Source organism: Cetorhinus maximus, unplaced genomic scaffold, assembly GCF_964194155.1.
Source record: "Cetorhinus maximus unplaced genomic scaffold, sCetMax3.hap1.1 HAP1_SCAFFOLD_271, whole genome shotgun sequence".
NCBI classification, from domain to species: Eukaryota; Metazoa; Chordata; class Chondrichthyes; order Lamniformes; family Cetorhinidae; genus Cetorhinus; species Cetorhinus maximus.
The window spans coordinates 346583-362540 of record NW_027596231.1 but is presented as its reverse complement, the minus strand read 5'-3'; the positions used below and the strand labels follow the sequence as shown (position 1 = coordinate 362540).

The 15958-nt window shown below is 40.8% G+C and overlaps 1 protein-coding gene across 1 annotated transcript in view; it reads left to right on the top strand.

Annotated features, from left to right (window-relative positions):
* The window catches only part of LOC144673105 (uncharacterized), a 158928-nt gene that overhangs the window by 60289 nt on the left and 82681 nt on the right, over positions 1 to 15958 (top strand). The window contains exons 43-65 of the mRNA XM_078535094.1: positions 44 to 106; positions 392 to 439; positions 1013 to 1072; positions 1747 to 1803; positions 2934 to 3275; positions 3506 to 3565; positions 3854 to 3910; positions 4472 to 4531; positions 5205 to 5261; positions 6392 to 6733; positions 6964 to 7023; positions 7312 to 7368; positions 7930 to 7989; positions 8664 to 8720; positions 9851 to 10192; positions 10420 to 10482; positions 10768 to 10827; positions 11389 to 11448; positions 12122 to 12178; positions 13878 to 13940; positions 14229 to 14285; positions 14847 to 14906; positions 15581 to 15637. Coding sequence (XP_078391220.1) covers positions 44 to 106; positions 392 to 439; positions 1013 to 1072; positions 1747 to 1803; positions 2934 to 3275; positions 3506 to 3565; positions 3854 to 3910; positions 4472 to 4531; positions 5205 to 5261; positions 6392 to 6733; positions 6964 to 7023; positions 7312 to 7368; positions 7930 to 7989; positions 8664 to 8720; positions 9851 to 10192; positions 10420 to 10482; positions 10768 to 10827; positions 11389 to 11448; positions 12122 to 12178; positions 13878 to 13940; positions 14229 to 14285; positions 14847 to 14906; positions 15581 to 15637 — 2199 coding nt within the window. The remainder of the gene's footprint in view (positions 1 to 43; positions 107 to 391; positions 440 to 1012; positions 1073 to 1746; positions 1804 to 2933; positions 3276 to 3505; positions 3566 to 3853; positions 3911 to 4471; positions 4532 to 5204; positions 5262 to 6391; positions 6734 to 6963; positions 7024 to 7311; positions 7369 to 7929; positions 7990 to 8663; positions 8721 to 9850; positions 10193 to 10419; positions 10483 to 10767; positions 10828 to 11388; positions 11449 to 12121; positions 12179 to 13877; positions 13941 to 14228; positions 14286 to 14846; positions 14907 to 15580; positions 15638 to 15958) is intronic.

The following is a 15958-nucleotide window of genomic DNA, read 5'->3' as shown; positions in this document are numbered from 1 at the left end:
TGGAATTGGAATTCGGTGATTTTGAAAGTTATTTTCTTGTCAGCAGTGTCAACAACAAAACAGGAAACAACTACCACACCTGTGACTGAGAAAACTACTACAGCAGGTAAGCGATGTCTCCTTTCACTATTCACCAGCAAGTCTGTTCACACTGGGATGCTTTTCCCTTTTGCAGCTTTCAAAGAATCTCCATCCATTCATTCAGTCTTGTACACGCTGCCTTTTGGATGTAAATGGTTGAAAATGTACTCAGATCTGAATCATCACTTAGTTTTGTTAACTTCACTTTTGTAGCAAGATCAGTGTGTTGGTTTTATGCCCACAATATATAGGAAAGCTATGGTATTTACATTGCGGTGCAGTGGCTTTCATTATTCTTCTTGTTCCTCAGAAGGGTTGACTTCAACAGTGACACCAACTACAACTGGGTCCACCACTGGCTCCAGACAGGGTAAGTAAAGGCTTCTTTTGATAAACAGCAGCAAGACCAGGAAAGAAGTGAAATAAAAAGATAGTGCTGGAAAAATTGAGCAGGTCTGGCAGCACCTGCTGAATATTTCCAGCACTTTCTGCTTTAGTCTCAGATTTCGAGCATTCACAATATTTTGCTTTTACTGGAGTGAAAGTGGTGATCTTCTTTCAGCACACACTAGAAGTTCATCACTTCACCATGGGTAGATACTGTGGCCTTACTTTCCAAAGGGAAATGGATGATATTTTTACTCCTCGAAAGAAGGTAGATTAGGGGCCATGGCTGAGGGGAACTCTTGTGTGCATGAGTGTTCACACCAGTGCACTGTTCACAAATTCACCTTTTAGGCAATGTCAGTCCATTCAGTCATGTGGACCTGATGTGGGTGGAAGTGATTGAATATATGGAGACATCGGAATCCAGATGTACTATTTTACACATCATGTTTGCAGCAAAGCCAATAAAATAAATCTTACAGTGGAACACGATTAGCCTTTATGTTGTATTGCAGTGGGTTTGATTATGTTTCTTGTCCCTCAGAAATGACCACGACAAGAGTGATATCAACTGCAACCAGCTCCACTCCCGGCTCCACACCGGGTGAGTGATAGTTTCTTTCGATATACAGTAGCAAAACCAGTGACACGAGCCGTCTTGTTTCAACAACTTCCAGACAGTGGAAGTCCATTACTTCACACTTGTCAATATTTAGTCCAGAACTTCCAGAGTGAACTGGGTGATAACTGACACGTTCAGACGAAGCTCGATCAGAATGTGCACATGAGGAAATATGTTTTATCCATGTTTCTGTATGCACCGTTCTCTCATGGAATTAACTTGCTCACCAATGTTTACAGAACCTTTTCTTAACTAACGGCCTGAAATTTACATAATATGGAAAATGTCCATTGCACGTTGATGGTGATAGGCAGCATCTTTTTCAATGTCCAGTAGTTTCAAATTCATATCTTATCAAATGATGTTCCGCTTAGAATGCTGAGATTGTTCATATTCTTCCATTTTATTCTTTCACCTGTAACTTTAAAGAATATTTTTGAAACAGAACCAAATATGCAAATATTGATTTGTCTTTCTCCTGTTTAATTTGGTCTTTTGTACTTGAAGTTTGTTGAGGTAGTCAGTCGCTGTTGTCAATACTTTCCTCATTCTTTATGCCTTATTGTCAATTAAATAACCGAATGCTGGAAGTCTATTAATGCTACTGAATTTGCAGTCAGAGTGCAGCGGTTTTCAATGTTTTCCTTTTCCTTCAGAAGTGACAACTCCATCAACCGTAACAACAACAGTGCCTAGAGCCAGTTCTACAACTGGTAAGTGATGCTTTCTTTCAATATCTCCCTCTTGCCTGTTAGACAATCCCTTGGGTTCGAGGATAACTTGCTTCCATTCCGGTTTGAGGATTTCTACTATAGCAGTTAAGTCCAATGCAGGATCTGCAGGTTCTGGCACATGCAGAGCAGATGGTGTTTGGAGGGTCGTGTAGATGACTTGTTTGGAGGTGTGTGTGCTCATTCCGCTGACTCGAGTTTGTCTCTGCGAGGAATCTCTTGATGTCTTCCCAAATGCAATGTCTCCATTTTGGACAGTCAGAAGCCAGGGCCTCCCATGGATCGAGAGGGAGGTCTGAACTCAAGGGTAAGCTTTGAGGACATCCCGGATGTGTTTCCACTGCCCTCCTGGGAGTCTCCTGCTGTGACCTAGTTCCAGGTAGAGTAGTTGCTATTGGAGTCTGGTGTCAGGGATACAAATGACATCTCCTGCCCAGCAGAGCTTGTTTTGAGTAATTGTCACCTTCCTTCTCAACATGTTGTCTTGGGAGAGGATGACCTTTTTCTCAGGATTGTGATACTGGATCCCAATTCTCATTTCAATTACTCTTACAACTGCGCCTTGATCAACATTCGTACAGGCCATGCAGGTCCATCAGTTCAGTCCTTTAGACCCAAAACCAATTCCTTGGGAAGGGATTATTTGAAAATTTCAGTATTCTCAATCTGCAGACAATGGCATTTTCACAATTACAAAAACGCTGTTGTGATTAGTTCTCCCAGAAGAGTTTTTCCCCATCGGAGGAATTACAGAATGAATGTTTTAAGAGTTTTAACTGCAAATTTGGACACTCCTCCCCACATCTGTCTCCTTTAGTTGCTAAATATTCTCACACACATTTTCATTAAGATTTTCCACCCTGATACGAAACTGTATAATTTCCACTTCAAGCTGCTCGCAGGCTGAATAATTTTCAATTCTATTGGAATCATTGCCAAACATTGTGAAAAGATTTGCCTTTGCTCTGGTGTTGATATCATTAATGTTTCAGAGCATTATCACGAAATAATGCATTTGAAGCATTTTCAGATGCTGACTTACTGCTTTGACATTTATGATCCCCATTTTTGAGTGTCTCATCTTCTCCTACATTTCTCCTTTTCTCTTACAGAGGTCGTCTGCCATGGCAAATGGACACCCTGGATTAATGAACATACACCTTCTGAGGACAGCCCAGGCGATTTTGAATTGCTTAACCCCAAAGATAATGAATACTGTTCTTTCCCTTCTGAAGTAATCACTAACATTCAGTGTCAATTTGTTGATCAGCCTGAGAGACCAATAAGCGAGTCACCAGACAATGTGACATGCGACAAAGACAAAGGGCTCAACTGTGAGGTCTCTAAAAGTGCTATGGAGGAGAAAAGATTTTGTTTTGACTACCAAGTTCGCATTTGCTGTGAGCCAGTGTCACCAGTGAGCACAACAAGCACCAGTGCAACCTCCACTTCGGGTAAGTGAGAAAGATATTTGGCAGTTCATAATATCTTCATGTTAAATCATACTTGTTTAATAACATAAAGCAGATAAAGCAATCATGATACCTAGTGAGTAGCTGTACTTAGCAATTTCCTCAAGATTTGTGTCTTAATATCAATAATGTATCCCAGTCGTAACATTCTCAATACTGTAGGATTTGGAATTGGAATTCGGTGATTTTGAAAGTTATTTTCTTGTCAGCAGTGTCAACAACAAAACAGGAAACAACTACCACACCTGTGACTGAGAAAACTACTACAGCAGGTAAGCGATGTCTCCTTTCACTATTCACCAGCAAGTCTGTTCACACTGGGATGCTTTTCCCTTTTGCAGCTTTCAAAGAATCTCCATCCATTCATTCAGTCTTGTACACGCTGCCTTTTGGATGTAAATGGTTGAAAATGTACTCAGATCTGAATCATCATTTAGTTTTGTTAACTTCACTTTTGTAGCAAGATCAGTGTGTTGGTTTTATGCCCACAATATATAGGAAAGCTATGGTATTTACATTGTGGTGCAGTGGCTTTCATTATTCTTCTTGTTCCTCAGAAGGGTTGACTTCAACAGTGACACCAACTACAACTGGGTCCACCACTGGCTCCAGACAGGGTAAGTAAAGGCTTCTTTTGATAAACAGCAGCAAGACCAGGAAAGAAGTGAAATAAAAAGATAGTGCTGGAAAAATTGAGCAGGTCTGGCAGCACCTGCTGAATATTTCCAGCACTTTCTGCTTTAGTCTCAGATTTCGAGCATTTACAATATTTTGCTTTTACTGGAGTGAAAGTGGTGATCTTCTTTCAGCACACACTAGAAGTTCATCACTTCACCATGGGTAGATACTGTGGCCTTACTTTCCAAAGGGAAATGGATGATATTTTTACTCCTCGAAAGAAGGTAGATTAGGGGCCATGGCTGAGGGGAACTCTTGTGTGCATGAGTGTTCACACCAGTGCACTGTTCACAAATTCACCTTTTAGGCAATGTCAGTCCATTCAGTCATGTGGACCTGATGTGGGTGGAAGTGATTGAATATATGGAGACATCGGAATCCAGATGTACTATTTTACACATCATGTTTGCAGCAAAGCCAATAAAATAAATCTTACAGTGGAACACGATTAGCCTTTATGTTGTATTGCAGTGGGTTTGATTATGTTTCTTGTCCCTCAGAAATGACCACGACAAGAGTGATATCAACTGCAACCAGCTCCACTCCCGGCTCCACACCGGGTGAGTGATAGTTTCTTTCGATATACAGTAGCAAAACCAGTGACACGAGCCGTCTTGTTTCAACAACTTCCAGACAGTGGAAGTCCATTACTTCACACTTGTCAATATTTAGTCCAGAACTTCCAGAGTGAACTGGGTGATAACTGACACGTTCAGACGAAGCTCGATCAGAATGTGCACATGAGGAAATATGTTTTATCCATGTTTCTGTATGCACCGTTCTCTCATGGAATTAACTTGCTCACCAATGTTTACAGAACCTTTTCTTAACTAACGGCCTGAAATTTACATAATATGGAAAATGTCCATTGCACGTTGATGGTGATAGGCAGCATCTTTTTCAATGTCCAGTAGTTTCAAATTCATATCTTATCAATGATGTTCCGCTTAGAATGCTGAGATTGTTCATATTCTTCCATTTTATTCTTTCACCTGTAACTTTAAAGAATATTTTTGAAACAGAACCAAATATGCAAATATTGATTTGTCTTTCTCCTGTTTAATTTGGTCTTTTGTACTTGAAGTTTGTTGAGGTAGTCAGTCGCTGTTGTCAATACTTTCCTCATTCTTTATGCCTTATTGTCAATTAAATAACCGAATGCTGGAAGTCTATTAATGCTGCTGAATTTGCAGTCAGAGTGCAGCGGTTTTCAATGTTTTCCTTTTCCTTCAGAAGTGACAACTCCATCAACTGTAACAACAACAGTGTCTAGAGCCAGTTCTACAACTGGTAAGTGATGCTTTCTTTCAATATCTCCCTCTTGCCTGTTAGACAATCCCTTGGGTTCGAGGATAACTTGCTTCCATTCCGGTTTGAGGAACTCTACCATAGCAGTTAAGTCCAATGCAGGATCTGCAGGTTCTGGCACATGCAGAGCAGATGGTGTTTGGAGGGTCATGTAGATGACTTGTTTGGAGGTGTGTGTGCTCATTCCGCTGACTCGAGTTTGTCTCTGCGAGGAATCTCTTGATGTCTTCCCAAATGCAATGTCTCCATTTTGGACAGTCAGAGGCCAGGGCCTCCCATGGATCGAGAGGGAGGTCTGAACTCAAGGGTAAGCGTTGAGGACATCCCGGAAGTGTTTCCACTGCCCTCCTGGGAGTCTCCTGCTGTGACCTAGTTCCAGGTAGAGTAGTTGCTATTGGAGTCTGGTGTCAGGGATACAAATGACATCTCCTGCCCAGCAGAGCTTGTTTTGAGTAATTGTCACCTTCCTTCTCAACATGTTGTCTTGGGAGAGGATGACCTTTTTCTCAGGTTTGTGATACTGGATCCCAATTCTCATTTCAATTACTCTTACAACTGCGCCTTGATCAACATTCGTACAGGCCATGCAGGTCCATCAGTTCAGTCCTTTAGACCCAAAACCACTTCATTGGGAAGGGATTATTTGAAAAGTTCAGTATTCTCAATCTGCAGACAATGGCATTTTCACAATTACAAAAACGCTGTTGTGATTAGTTCTCCCAGAAGAGTTTTTCCCCATCGGAGGAATTACAGAATGAATGTTTTAAGAGTTTTAACTGCAAATTTGGACACTCCTCCCCACATCTGTCTCCTTTAGTTGCTAAATATTCTCACACACATTTTCATTAAGATTTTCCACCCTGATACGAAACTGTATAATTTCCACTTCAAGCTGCTCGCAGGCTGAATAATTTTCAATTCTATTGGAATCATTGCCAAATATTGTGAAAAGATTTGCCTTTGCTCTGGTGTTGATATCATTAATGTTTCAGAGCATTATCATGAAATAATGCATTTGATGCATTTTCACATTCTGACTTACTGCTTTGACATTTATGATCCCCATTTTTGAGTGTCTCATCTTCTCCTACATTTCTCCTTTTCTCTTACAGAGGTCGTCTGCCATGGCAAATGGACACCCTGGATTAATGAACATACACCTTCTGAGGACAGCCCAGGCGATTTTGAATTGCTTAACCCCAAAGATAATGAATACTGTTCTTTCCCTTCTGAAGTAATCACTAACATTCAGTGTCAATTTGTTGATCAGCCTGAGAGACCAATAAGCGAGTCACCAGACAATGTGACATGCGACAAAGACAAAGGGCTCAACTGTGAGGTCTCTAAAAGTGCTATGGAGGAGAAAAGATTTTGTTTTGACTACCAAGTTCGCATTTGCTGTGAGCCAGTGTCACCAGTGAGCACAACAAGCACCAGTGCAACCTCCACTTCGGGTAAGTGAGAAAGATATTTGGCAGTTCATAATATCTTCATGTTAAATCATACTTGTTTAATAACATAAAGCAGATAAAGCAATCATGATACCTAGTGAGTAGCTGTACTTAGCAATTTCCTCAAGATTTGTGTCTTAATATCAATAATGTATCCCAGTCGTAACATTCTCAATACTGTAGGATTTGGAATTGGAATTCGGTGATTTTGAAAGTTATTTTCTTGTCAGCAGTGTCAACAACAAAACAGGAAACAACTACCACACCTGTGACTGAGAAAACTACTACAGCAGGTAAGCGATGTCTCCTTTCACTATTCACCAGCAAGTCTGTTCACACTGGGATGCTTTTCCCTTTTGCAGCTTTCAAAGAATCTCCATCCATTCATTCAGTCTTGTACACGCTGCCTTTTGGATGTAAATGGTTGAAAATGTACTCAGATCTGAATCATCATTTAGTTTTGTTAACTTCACTTTTGTAGCAAGATCAGTGTGTTGGTTTTATGCCCACAATATATAGGAAAGCTATGGTATTTACATTGTGGTGCAGTGGCTTTCATTATTCTTCTTGTTCCTCAGAAGGGTTGACTACAACAGTGACACCAACTACAACTGGGTCCACCACTGGCTCCAGACCGGGTAAGTAAAGGCTTCTTTTGATAAACAGCAGCAAGACCAGGAAAGAAGTGAAATAAAAAGATAGTGCTGGAAAAATTGAGCAGGTCTGGCAGCACCTGCTGAATATTTCCAGCACTTTCTGCTTTAGTCTCAGATTTCGAGCATTCACAATATTTTGCTTTTACTCGAGTGAAAGTGGTGATCTTCTTCAGGCACACACTAGAAGTTCATCACTTCACCATGGGTAGATACTGTGGCCTTACTTTCCAAAGGGAAATGGATGATATTTTTACTCCTTGAAAGAAGGTAGATTAGGGGCCATGGCTGAGGGGAACTCTTGTGTGCATGAGTGTTCACACCAGTGCACTGTTCACATATTCACCTTTTAGGCAATGTCAGTCCATTCAGTCATGTGGACCTGATGTGGGTGGAAGTGATTGAATATTTGGAGACATCTGAATCCAGATGTACTATTTTAAACATCATGTTTGCAGCAAAGCCAATAAAATAAATCTTACAGTGGAACACGATTAGCCTTTATGTTGTATTGCAGTGGGTTTGATTATGTTTCTTGTCCTTCAGAAGTGACCACGACAAGAGTGATATCAACTGCAACCAGCTCCACTCCCGGCTCCACACCGGGTGAGTGATAGTTTCTTTCGATATACAGTAGCAAAACCAGTGACACGAGCCGTCTTGTTTCAACAACTTCCAGACAGTGGAAGTCCATTACTTCACACTTGTCAATATTTAGTCCAGAACTTCCAGAGTGAACTGGGTGATAACTGACACGTTCAGACGAAGCTCGATCAGAATGTGCACATGAGGAAATATGTTTTATCCATGTTTCTGTATGCACCGTTCTCTCATGGAATTAACTTGCTCACCAATGTTTACAGAACCTTTTCTTAACTAACGGCCTGAAATTTACATAATATGGAAAATGTCCATTGCACGTTGATGGTGATAGGCAGCATCTTTTTCAATGTCCAGTAGTTTCAAATTCATATCTTATCAAATGATGTTCCGCTTAGAATGCTGAGATTGTTCATATTCTTCCATTTTATTCTTTCACCTGTAACTTTAAAGAATATTTTTGAAACAGAACCAAATATGCAAATATTGATTTGTCTTTCTCCTGTTTAATTTGGTCTTTTGTACTTGAAGTTTGTTGAGGTAGTCAGTCGCTGTTGTCAATACTTTCCTCATTCTTTATGCCTTATTGTCAATTAAATAACCGAATGCTGGAAGTCTATTAATGCTACTGAATTTGCAGTCAGAGTGCAGCGGTTTTCAATGTTTTCCTTTTCCTTCAGAAGTGACAACTCCATCAACCGTAACAACAACAGTGCCTAGAGCCAGTTCTACAACTGGTAAGTGATGCTTTCTTTCAATATCTCCCTCTTGCCTGTTAGACAATCCCTTGGGTTCGAGGATAACTTGCTTCCATTCCGGTTTGAGGATTTCTACTATAGCAGTTAAGTCCAATGCAGGATCTGCAGGTTCTGGCACATGCAGAGCAGATGGTGTTTGGAGGGTCGTGTAGATGACTTGTTTGGAGGTGTGTGTGCTCATTCCGCTGACTCGAGTTTGTCTCTGCGAGGAATCTCTTGATGTCTTCCCAAATGCAATGTCTCCATTTTGGACAGTCAGAAGCCAGGGCCTCCCATGGATCGAGAGGGAGGTCTGAACTCAAGGGTAAGCTTTGAGGACATCCCGGATGTGTTTCCACTGCCCTCCTGGGAGTCTCCTGCTGTGACCTAGTTCCAGGTAGAGTAGTTGCTATTGGAGTCTGGTGTCAGGGATACAAATGACATCTCCTGCCCAGCAGAGCTTGTTTTGAGTAATTGTCACCTTCCTTCTCAACATGTTGTCTTGGGAGAGGATGACCTTTTTCTCAGGTTTGTGATACTGGATCCCAATTCTCATTTCAATTACTCTTACAACTGCGCCTTGATCAACATTCGTACAGGCCATGCAGGTCCATCAGTTCAGTCCTTTAGACCCAAAACCAATTCCTTGGGAAGGGATTATTTGAAAAGTTCAGTATTCTCAATCTGCAGACAATGGCATTTTCACAATTACAAAAACGCTGTTGTGATTAGTTCTCCCAGAAGAGTTTTTCCCCATCGGAGGAATTACAGAATGAATGTTTTAAGAGTTTTAACTGCAAATTTGGACACTCCTCCCCACATCTGTCTCCTTTAGTTGCTAAATATTCTCACACACATTTTCATTAAGATTTTCCACCCTGATACGAAACTGTATAATTTCCACTTCAAGCTGCTCGCAGGCTGAATAATTTTCAATTCTATTGGAATCATTGCCAAACATTGTGAAAAGATTTGCCTTTGCTCTGGTGTTGATATCATTAATGTTTCAGAGCATTATCACGAAATAATGCATTTGAAGCATTTTCAGATGCTGACTTACTGCTTTGACATTTATGATCCCCATTTTTGAGTGTCTCATCTTCTCCTACATTTCTCCTTTTCTCTTACAGAGGTCGTCTGCCATGGCAAATGGACACCCTGGATTAATGAACATACACCTTCTGAGGACAGCCCAGACGATTTTGAATTGCTTAACCCCAAAGATAATGAATACTGTTCTTTCCCTTCTGAAGTAATCACTAACATTCAGTGTCAATTTGTTGATCAGCCTGAGAGACCAATAAGCGAGTCACCAGACAATGTGACATGCGACAAAGACAAAGGGCTCAACTGTGAGGTCTCTAAAAGTGCTATGGAGGAGAAAAGATTTTGTTTTGACTACCAAGTTCGCATTTGCTGTGAGCCAGTGTCACCAGTGAGCACAACAAGCACCAGTGCAACCTCCACTTCGGGTAAGTGAGAAAGATATTTGGCAGTTCATAATATCTTCATGTTAAATCATACTTGTTTAATAACATAAAGCAGATAAAGCAATCATGATACCTAGTGAGTAGCTGTACTTAGCAATTTCCTCAAGATTTGTGCCTTAATATCAATAATGTATCCCAGTCGTAACATTCTCAATACTGTAGGATTTGGAATTGGAATTCGGTGATTTTGAAAGTTATTTTCTTGTCAGCAGTGTCAACAACAAAACAGGAAACAACTACCACACCTGTGACTGAGAAAACTACTACAGCAGGTAAGCGATGTCTCCTTTCACTATTCACCAGCAAGTCTGTTCACACTGGGATGCTTTTCCCTTTTGCAGCTTTCAAAGAATCTCCATCCATTCATTCAGTCTTGTACACGCTGCCTTTTGGATGTAAATGGTTGAAAATGTACTCAGATCTGAATCATCATTTAGTTTTGTTAACTTCACTTTTGTAGCAAGATCAGTGTGTTGGTTTTATGCCCACAATATATAGGAAAGCTATGGTATTTACATTGCGGTGCAGTGGCTTTCATTATTCTTCTTGTTCCTCAGAGGGGTTGACTTCAACAGTGACACCAACTACAACTGGGTCCACCACTGGCTCCAGACAGGGTAAGTAAAGGCTTCTTTTGATAAACAGCAGCAAGACCAGGAAAGAAGTGAAATAAAAAGATAGTGCTGGAAAAATTGAGCAGGTCTGGCAGCACCTGCTGAATATTTCCAGCACTTTCTGCTTTAGTCTCAGATTTCGAGCATTCACAATATTTTGCTTTTACTGGAGTGAAAGTGGTGCTCTTCTTTCAGCACACACTAGAAGTTCATCACTTCACCATGGGTAGATACTGTGGCCTTACTTTCCAAAGGGAAATGGATGATATTTTTACTCCTCGAAAGAAGGTAGATTAGGGGCCATGGCTGAGGGGAACTCTTGTGTGCATGAGTGTTCACACCAGTGCACTGTTCACAAATTCACCTTTTAGGCAATGTCAGTCCATTCAGTCATGTGGACCTGATGTGGGTGGAAGTGATTGAATATATGGAGACATCGGAATCCAGATGTACTATTTTACACATCATGTTTGCAGCAAAGCCAATAAAATAAATCTTACAGTGGAACACGATTAGCCTTTATGTTGTATTGCAGTGGGTTTGATTATGTTTCTTGTCCCTCAGAAGTGACCACGACAAGAGTGATATCAACTGCAACCAGCTCCACTCCCGGCTCCACACCGGGTGAGTGATAGTTTCTTTCGATATACAGTAGCAAAACCAGTGACACGAGCCGTCTTGTTTCAACAACTTCCAGACAGTGGAAGTCCATTACTTCACACTTGTCAATATTTAGTCCAGAACTTCCAGAGTGAACTGGGTGATAACTGACACGTTCAGACGAAGCTCGATCAGAATGTGCACATGAGGAAATATGTTTTATCCATGTTTCTGTATGCACCGTTCTCTCATGGAATTAACTTGCTCACCAATGTTTACAGAACCTTTTCTTAACTAACGGCCTGAAATTTACATAATATGGAAAATGTCCATTGCACGTTGATGGTGATAGGCAGCATCTTTTTCAATGTCCAGTAGTTTCAAATTCATATCTTATCAATGATGTTCCGCTTAGAATGCTGAGATTGTTCATATTCTTCCATTTTATTCTTTCACCTGTAACTTTAAAGAATATTTTTGAAACAGAACCAAATATGCAAATATTGATTTGTCTTTCTCCTGTTTAATTTGGTCTTTTGTACTTGAAGTTTGTTGAGGTAGTCAGTCGCTGTTGTCAATACTTTCCTCATTCTTTATGCCTTATTGTCAATTAAATAACCGAATGCTGGAAGTCTATTAATGCTGCTGAATTTGCAGTCAGAGTGCAGCGGTTTTCAATGTTTTCCTTTTCCTTCAGAAGTGACAACTCCATCAACTGTAACAACAACAGTGTCTAGAGCCAGTTCTACAACTGGTAAGTGATGCTTTCTTTCAATATCTCCCTCTTGCCTGTTAGACAATCCCTTGGGTTCGAGGATAACTTGCTTCCATTCCGGTTTGAGGAACTCTACCATAGCAGTTAAGTCCAATGCAGGATCTGCAGGTTCTGGCACATGCAGAGCAGATGGTGTTTGGAGGGTCGTGTAGATGACTTGTTTGGAGGTGTGTGTGCTCATTCCGCTGACTCGAGTTTGTCTCTGCGAGGAATCTCTTGATGTCTTCCCAAATGCAATGTCTCCATTTTGGACAGTCAGAGGCCAGGGCCTCCCATGGATCGAGAGGGAGGTCTGAACTCAAGGGTAAGCGTTGAGGACATCCCGGAAGTGTTTCCACTGCCCTCCTGGGAGTCTCCTGCTGTGACCTAGTTCCAGGTAGAGTAGTTGCTATTGGAGTCTGGTGTCAGGGATACAAATGACATCTCCTGCCCAGCAGAGCTTGTTTTGAGTAATTGTCACCTTCCTTCTCAACATGTTGTCTTGGGAGAGGATGACCTTTTTCTCAGGTTTGTGATACTGGATCCCAATTCTCATTTCAATTACTCTTACAACTGCGCCTTGATCAACATTCGTACAGGCCATGCAGGTCCATCAGTTCAGTCCTTTAGACCCAAAACCACTTCATTGGGAAGGGATTATTTGAAAAGTTCAGTATTCTCAATCTGCAGACAATGGCATTTTCACAATTACAAAAACGCTGTTGTGATTAGTTCTCCCAGAAGAGTTTTTCCCCATCGGAGGAATTACAGAATGAATGTTTTAAGAGTTTTAACTGCAAATTTGGACACTCCTCCCCACATCTGTCTCCTTTAGTTGCTAAATATTCTCACACACATTTTCATTAAGATTTTCCACCCTGATACGAAACTGTATAATTTCCACTTCAAGCTGCTCGCAGGCTGAATAATTTTCAATTCTATTGGAATCATTGCCAAATATTGTGAAAAGATTTGCCTTTGCTCTGGTGTTGATATCATTAATGTTTCAGAGCATTATCATGAAATAATGCATTTGATGCATTTTCACATTCTGACTTACTGCTTTGACATTTATGATCCCCATTTTTGAGTGTCTCATCTTCTCCTACATTTCTCCTTTTCTCTTACAGAGGTCGTCTGCCATGGCAAATGGACACCCTGGATTAATGAACATACACCTTCTGAGGACAGCCCAGGCGATTTTGAATTGCTTAACCCCAAAGATAATGAATACTGTTCTTTCCCTTCTGAAGTAATCACTAACATTCAGTGTCAATTTGTTGATCAGCCTGAGAGACCAATAAGCGAGTCACCAGACAATGTGACATGCGACAAAGACAAAGGGCTCAACTGTGAGGTCTCTAAAAGTGCTATGGAGGAGAAAAGATTTTGTTTTGACTACCAAGTTCGCATTTGCTGTGAGCCAGTGTCACCAGTGAGCACAACAAGCACCAGTGCAACCTCCACTTCGGGTAAGTGAGAAAGATATTTGGCAGTTCATAATATCTTCATGTTAAATCATACTTGTTTAATAACATAAAGCAGATAAAGCAATCATGATACCTAGTGAGTAGCTGTACTTAGCAATTTCCTCAAGATTTGTGTCTTAATATCAATAATGTATCCCAGTCGTAACATTCTCAATACTGTAGGATTTGGAATTGGAATTCGGTGATTTTGAAAGTTATTTTCTTGTCAGCAGTGTCAACAACAAAACAGGAAACAACTACCACACCTGTGACTGAGAAAACTACTACAGCAGGTAAGCGATGTCTCCTTTCACTATTCACCAGCAAGTCTGTTCACACTGGGATGCTTTTCCCTTTTGCAGCTTTCAAAGAATCTCCATCCATTCATTCAGTCTTGTACACGCTGCCTTTTGGATGTAAATGGTTGAAAATGTACTCAGATCTGAATCATCATTTAGTTTTGTTAACTTCACTTTTGTAGCAAGATCAGTGTGTTGGTTTTATGCCCACAATATATAGGAAAGCTATGGTATTTACATTGTGGTGCAGTGGCTTTCATTATTCTTCTTGTTCCTCAGAAGGGTTGACTACAACAGTGACACCAACTACAACTGGGTCCACCACTGGCTCCAGACCGGGTAAGTAAAGGCTTCTTTTGATAAACAGCAGCAAGACCAGGAAAGAAGTGAAATAAAAAGATAGTGCTGGAAAAATTGAGCAGGTCTGGCAGCACCTGCTGAATATTTCCAGCACTTTCTGCTTTAGTCTCAGATTTCGAGCATTCACAATATTTTGCTTTTACTCGAGTGAAAGTGGTGATCTTCTTCAGGCACACACTAGAAGTTCATCACTTCACCATGGGTAGATACTGTGGCCTTACTTTCCAAAGGGAAATGGATGATATTTTTACTCCTTGAAAGAAGGTAGATTAGGGGCCATGGCTGAGGGGAACTCTTGTGTGCATGAGTGTTCACACCAGTGCACTGTTCACATATTCACCTTTTAGGCAATGTCAGTCCATTCAGTCATGTGGACCTGATGTGGGTGGAAGTGATTGAATATTTGGAGACATCTGAATCCAGATGTACTATTTTAAACATCATGTTTGCAGCAAAGCCAATAAAATAAATCTTACAGTGGAACACGATTAGCCTTTATGTTGTATTGCAGTGGGTTTGATTATGTTTCTTGTCCTTCAGAAGTGACCACGACAAGAGTGATATCAACTGCAACCAGCTCCACTCCCGGCTCCACACCGGGTGAGTGATAGTTTCTTTCGATATACAGTAGCAAAACCAGTGACACGAGCCGTCTTGTTTCAACAACTTCCAGACAGTGGAAGTCCATTACTTCACACTTGTCAATATTTAGTCCAGAACTTCCAGAGTGAACTGGGTGATAACTGACACGTTCAGACGAAGCTCGATCAGAATGTGCACATGAGGAAATATGTTTTATCCATGTTTCTGTATGCACCGTTCTCTCATGGAATTAACTTGCTCACCAATGTTTACAGAACCTTTTCTTAACTAACGGCCTGAAATTTACATAATATGGAAAATGTCCATTGCACGTTGATGGTGATAGGCAGCATCTTTTTCAATGTCCAGTAGTTTCAAATTCATATCTTATCAAATGATGTTCCGCTTAGAATGCTGAGATTGTTCATATTCTTCCATTTTATTCTTTCACCTGTAACTTTAAAGAATATTTTTGAAACAGAACCAAATATGCAAATATTGATTTGTCTTTCTCCTGTTTAATTTGGTCTTTTGTACTTGAAGTTTGTTGAGGTAGTCAGTCGCTGTTGTCAATACTTTCCTCATTCTTTATGCCTTATTGTCAATTAAATAACCGAATGCTGGAAGTCTATTAATGCTACTGAATTTGCAGTCAGAGTGCAGCGGTTTTCAATGTTTTCCTTTTCCTTCAGAAGTGACAACTCCATCAACCGTAACAACAACAGTGCCTAGAGCCAGTTCTACAACTGGTAAGTGATGCTTTCTTTCAATATCTCCCTCTTGCCTGTTAGACAATCCCTTGGGTTCGAGGATAACTTGCTTCCATTCCGGTTTGAGGATTTCTACTATAGCAGTTAAGTCCAATGCAGGATCTGCAGGTTCTGGCACATGCAGAGCAGATGGTGTTTGGAGGGTCGTGTAGATGACTTGTTTGGAGGTGTGTGTGCTCATTCCGCTGACTCGAGTTTGTCTCTGCGAGGAATCTCTTGATGTCTTCCCAAATGCAATGTCTCCATTTTGGACAGTCAGAAGCCAGGGCCTCCCATGGATCGAGAGGGAGGTCTGAACTC